This window comes from Drosophila subobscura, chromosome A (assembly GCF_008121235.1).
Source record: "Drosophila subobscura isolate 14011-0131.10 chromosome A, UCBerk_Dsub_1.0, whole genome shotgun sequence".
Taxonomy (NCBI): domain Eukaryota; kingdom Metazoa; phylum Arthropoda; class Insecta; order Diptera; family Drosophilidae; genus Drosophila; species Drosophila subobscura.
Window position 1 is genome coordinate 14,984,584 of NC_048530.1, and position 4,278 is coordinate 14,988,861.

Below are 4,278 nucleotides of genomic sequence, written 5' to 3' on the forward strand. Positions count from 1 at the left end.
GAGGAGTGTGGTGGTCGGAGGGCGCTGAGGAGCCTGGTGCGTGTTGCTGCCAGGCGCATGTTTGGCAATGCGGTAAACCAAATTATGTGCTTAGAAACTTGCCGCTGCGACCAGAGTCGGTGATGGGGCGAGAAACCACACAACCACCGAAGCCCCAGTCCCAGTCCCAGTCCCAGTCCCAGCCCCACCCAACCCACAACCACCAACCACCCGCTTTTTGCCGCTTTGTGTGCGTCTTGCAGCTGCATTTACACAGCAAAGAGCTGCTCCACATCGCTCTCCCCTTTTGGCCCTTTGCCTTTGTGCCTTGTCTGCTTGCACTGCTGCTGGCCGGCGCTCTTTGCACAGGTGTTCCATCCAAAAACTTTGTGAGCGCTGTGGCAAGATGATTAAAAAGTTTTCCCCTAAGAAGAAAAGGCAGAGCCAGCATTCAGTTAAGTCCAGAAACCTCAGTTGCGAAATTGTCAATGCCCGCCACCTTTGACAGCAGCTAATGATGGGAAGCGATACATTTGCTGAGGCTTAAACTAAATTAACTTTGCCCACTGCAACACTGGCCACCGATTGGTCTACTGAACCTGCGGCTGGATCTCATATAAATATAACAAATAATTTCGACCATAAACCATTGGACTACAATCGCAACTCAAAGCTAAAACACTTCCACAGCTTTTGTGCTGAAAATGTTCTACAAAAGTTTAAATTATTCGCAAGATTTCTAACAGCTCAGGAGACACTTACGCACGCTCCACGAGGAGCCATGACCGAGTCATCATGCCACAGCTAATGTACCAAAAATATCTGCCTGCCCGCCCGGACAATCAAGGTCGTTTTAACAGATCAAATCAGAAGAGCTTAAAAATAGAATTTGCCACACGAAAAGATTCTCCACCGAACGCATGCTCGTGGCCGCAGTGTGGCGATCAGTTACGGGAAGTACCACAAGCTATAAATCCTTCGTTCTACGACTACCCTGGCTGCACCAGTAACAAGAACAACGTTTGGTTGAGTTTGTCAAAAGTGGTTTACGTGGCGTACAAATAGAAATTCAAAATGCATCATTCTAAGGCATGATCATGCGGGGTTTTGGGTTCTGCGTGGCCTTTAGGCGAAGCGAAACATCTGGGAGTATAAAATCAAATTAATATACAGAACAGTGGACATGGCGATGAGGGCGGCCAGGCGGTATCATTTCTTCTTGGCATCCTTCAGACCGGCGCCGGCATTGAATTTGAAGAAGATGATGTCACCGTCCTCGACGGTGTGATTGCGCCCCTGCTGGCGGTACTTGCCAGCGGCCTTTGCGGCCGCCTCGCTGCCCTCGGCCTTGAAGTCGGCAAAGTGCATGATCTCAGCCATGATGAAGCCCTTCTCGAAGTCAGTGTGAATGCGTCCGGCGGCGGCCGGGGCTTTGGTGCCCTTCTGGATGGTCCAGGCTTTGACCTCGTCGGGGCCGGCGGTGAAGAAGTACTCCAGTTGGAGTCCCTTGTAGCCAGTGATGATGATCTTGTCCAGCTGGCTCTTGCACTTGGTCTCCTCTTCGTAGGCCTTGCGCTCGAGCTCATTCTTTTCGCTCAGCTGCTGCTCGAACGCGCCAGAGAAGGGGATGAGCAGTGCTCCGGGATCGTTCTTATCGATCCACTCCTTGATCTTGGGCAGCCACTTGTTCTTCTTGCGGATGAAGTCCTTGTCCGAGAGGTTCACCAGGTAGATGACCGGCTTCGAGGTCAGGAACAGATACTTGTTCAGCGCCTCAATCTACACAGGAGCGAGCGAGAGGGCGAGAGAGCATTAGTAAGAGCGGGATGCAATGATTGAGTTTTGGTTGCTTCGCGCTCACATCGTGGGCATTCCAGTCCTCGAAGCGCAGATGACGCTTCTGGTCGATCAAGATCTCCTTGATCTTCACCATGGAGTCGTACTCGGGCTTCAGCTTCTTGTCGCCGCCACGGGCCACCATCTTCTCCAGCTTGTCGAGGTTCTGCAGCAGCTTCTCTTCGTCCTTGAGGCGCAGCTCCTCCGAGATGATCTCCAGATCGCGCACCGGGTCCACCTCGCCCTCCACATGGGTCACGTCGGGGTCCTCGAAGGCTCGGCACAAGTGGAAAATGGCATCGCAAGCGCTGATGTGCGAAAGGAAGTCATTGCCCAGCCCCTGGCCCTCGGCGGCACCCTTGACCAGGCCGGCAATGTCCACCACATTCAGGTAGGCCGGCACCACGCTGCAAAGCACAGAAGTCAGTGACACATTCGTAACGAAACTGAAAGCACAAGGAGGACTCACCTGGCCGGCTTGTGGTACTCCACGAGGTAGTCGAAGCGCTCATCGGGCACCGGTACGCGACGTGTAGGTAGGGCAAGGGCAATCACATGAAAATAAATAAGAGAAGAGAAGAGACGGCGGCGAGACGCATGTTAGCTGATATGGCAACGATTGGGAAACCCCGGCAGCCTCAGCGGGCCGCCAATCATGGCAATTTTCTATAATTTTGTACAATCCACCGAGCGGCTTGAAGTCCGCAAACCAAAATGAAGTCGCTCAAGAAACTGAAACCGATCCGAGGACTGAATGGACTGGAGGCGGGGGCAATTTGCATATTGGAAACTGGATCTGATCAAATTGCTAAGGCAGCGACACGCCCCAAACGAAATAGTTTCTTTTAGAAGGACCAGTCCAGTCCCCTCGTCCACTTCAATGGAGTGCAGGCGGAGCCAGCAAGCAATTTGGAATTAGAAGCGGCTCAGGCGACTGTGGATGTGGCTCCCGGGGGGCAGTCCATTGCCATCGACAAGTCTTGAATAAAAATTATATTCAAAATACTGATTACAATGATTAAAGAAATTGCCCCCGCCTGGAATATCGGATATCTTGGGTCCTCCCCTGGGGGCACCGCGCGCCTCGCAAAACGGATAATTGGTAATACTTATTCTCATTCGGCTTGATCGTGCAGAAGGGGAAGTTCTCTGCCGGTGCGGCGCTCTCTGTCAGCACATTGAAGAACGTCGACTTGCCCACATTGGGGACGCCGACAATGCCGATTCTCAGATTGGTGCCAATGCGTCCGATCAGGGGCTTGCGTTCCGGCTCATCGTGCTTCTTAGGTGGCATCTTGTGGCTGTTATTCTCTGGTCTGTTCCTCTGTGACTGCTGTTGGCGGAAGAACTCAATTTTTGTTTAACTATTTTCGGCCAGCCGTTTCGACATAACCTCACTCCCGGCGGTCTAAACTTACATGCGCTGGGCTGGTGGTGTGTGCTCCACTGTTGTCTTCCGCTGCAAGGGCCAATCGATTTGTTAGCAAATTTTAGAAAATCTTTGGTGGAATTGTTTTAAATATTTACAAATAACTTTTGATGCGGCACATGTGACCGCGGATTTCTTACCGCAAGACCCTCAAAAATATACCTAAATATGCCTTGTGTCATTTTTAAAATATACCGTAAATATACCGTAAATCTTAAATCAAATTCCTCGATTTTGATATTCTATTCAATATTACCAGCTAGTTAGGACTCTCAGCGCTAAAACTATGATTTTTTCCAATGCATCAACTAAGTTTCCACAATTTTGGCCGGTTTTCATGTCATTCTTTTATTGGATCGCTTAAAAATAGGATCAACAACAAAAATAGCATAAAACGATACGTGCGTGGGAATGGAATTTACGTATTGGACACTTTGTTGCTTGTCAACCGGTAGGTATGGGATATATAATAATTATAGGTATATATATAAATATAGTATTTTCTGAACTTGGTTTAGGAGTTAATGGACGTATGAGATTTTCGACACCCTATATTCTTAAACATTCCCTTAAAATGGAATTTAATAGACGGATAATAATTAAATAAACCATGAATATACATCGAACTCAATTTCGTATTTAAAATACCCTAAAAGTTTATGCATAAAACACCTGATCAATAGCTGCTGAGGCCGTGAAAAGAAAGTGTGAGCGAGAGGGACCGTTCAACGAACAGCTGTTGACCCGTTCAGGGCTGCTTGCGTCCGCAGCGCAGCCTGCGGCTTTTTTGTGCAGCATTAGTTCACAGCGTTAGGCAACAGAGAGCGCCAGGGGCAAGTGCGCGCATTTTGAATTGCGCCTCGAGGCGGGGTTTTTAATGCAGAGAGCTTTACACGAATTTGAAGAGTGTTTTCTGAGTTATTTTGTTGCAGGAATGCTGTTACACTGTTTAACAAAATATTCAACTTATGCTTTTCATAAAGAGTAAATATTTTAAAACTTTTTCTTGTGTTGTAGATACGTTTCCCTCGTCT

General features: G+C 48.7%; 1 protein-coding gene across 1 annotated transcript; it reads right to left on the reverse strand.

Annotated features, from left to right (window-relative positions):
- Window positions 1–1,005: 1,005 nt before the first annotated feature.
- LOC117892281 (obg-like ATPase 1) lies at window positions 1,006–3,358 on the reverse strand. The gene is made up of 6 exons (XM_034798404.1): window positions 3,343–3,358; window positions 3,234–3,274; window positions 2,929–3,148; window positions 2,285–2,345; window positions 1,841–2,222; window positions 1,006–1,758 (listed from the first exon to the last, which is right to left on the reverse strand). The coding sequence occupies exons 3-6, from the start codon at window positions 3,107–3,109 to the stop codon at window positions 1,189–1,191; spliced, it is 1,194 nt and encodes a 397-aa protein (XP_034654295.1). The 5' UTR covers window positions 3,110–3,148; window positions 3,234–3,274; window positions 3,343–3,358; the 3' UTR covers window positions 1,006–1,188.
- Between the last annotated feature and the right edge of the window lie 920 nt (window positions 3,359–4,278).

Coding starts and splice junctions, on each gene's coding strand:
- LOC117892281 (XM_034798404.1), bottom strand. CDS start 3,109: ATGCCACCTAAGAAGCACGATGAGCCGGAACGCAAGCCCCTGATCGGA. Junction 2,346..2,928: donor CACGATCAAGCCGAATGAGA/ATAAGTATTACC, acceptor CCCTACCTACAC/GTCGCGTACCGGTGCCCGAT. Junction 1,759..1,840: donor AGGACTGGAATGCCCACGAT/GTGAGCGCGAAG, acceptor GCTCCTGTGTAG/ATTGAGGCGCTGAACAAGTA.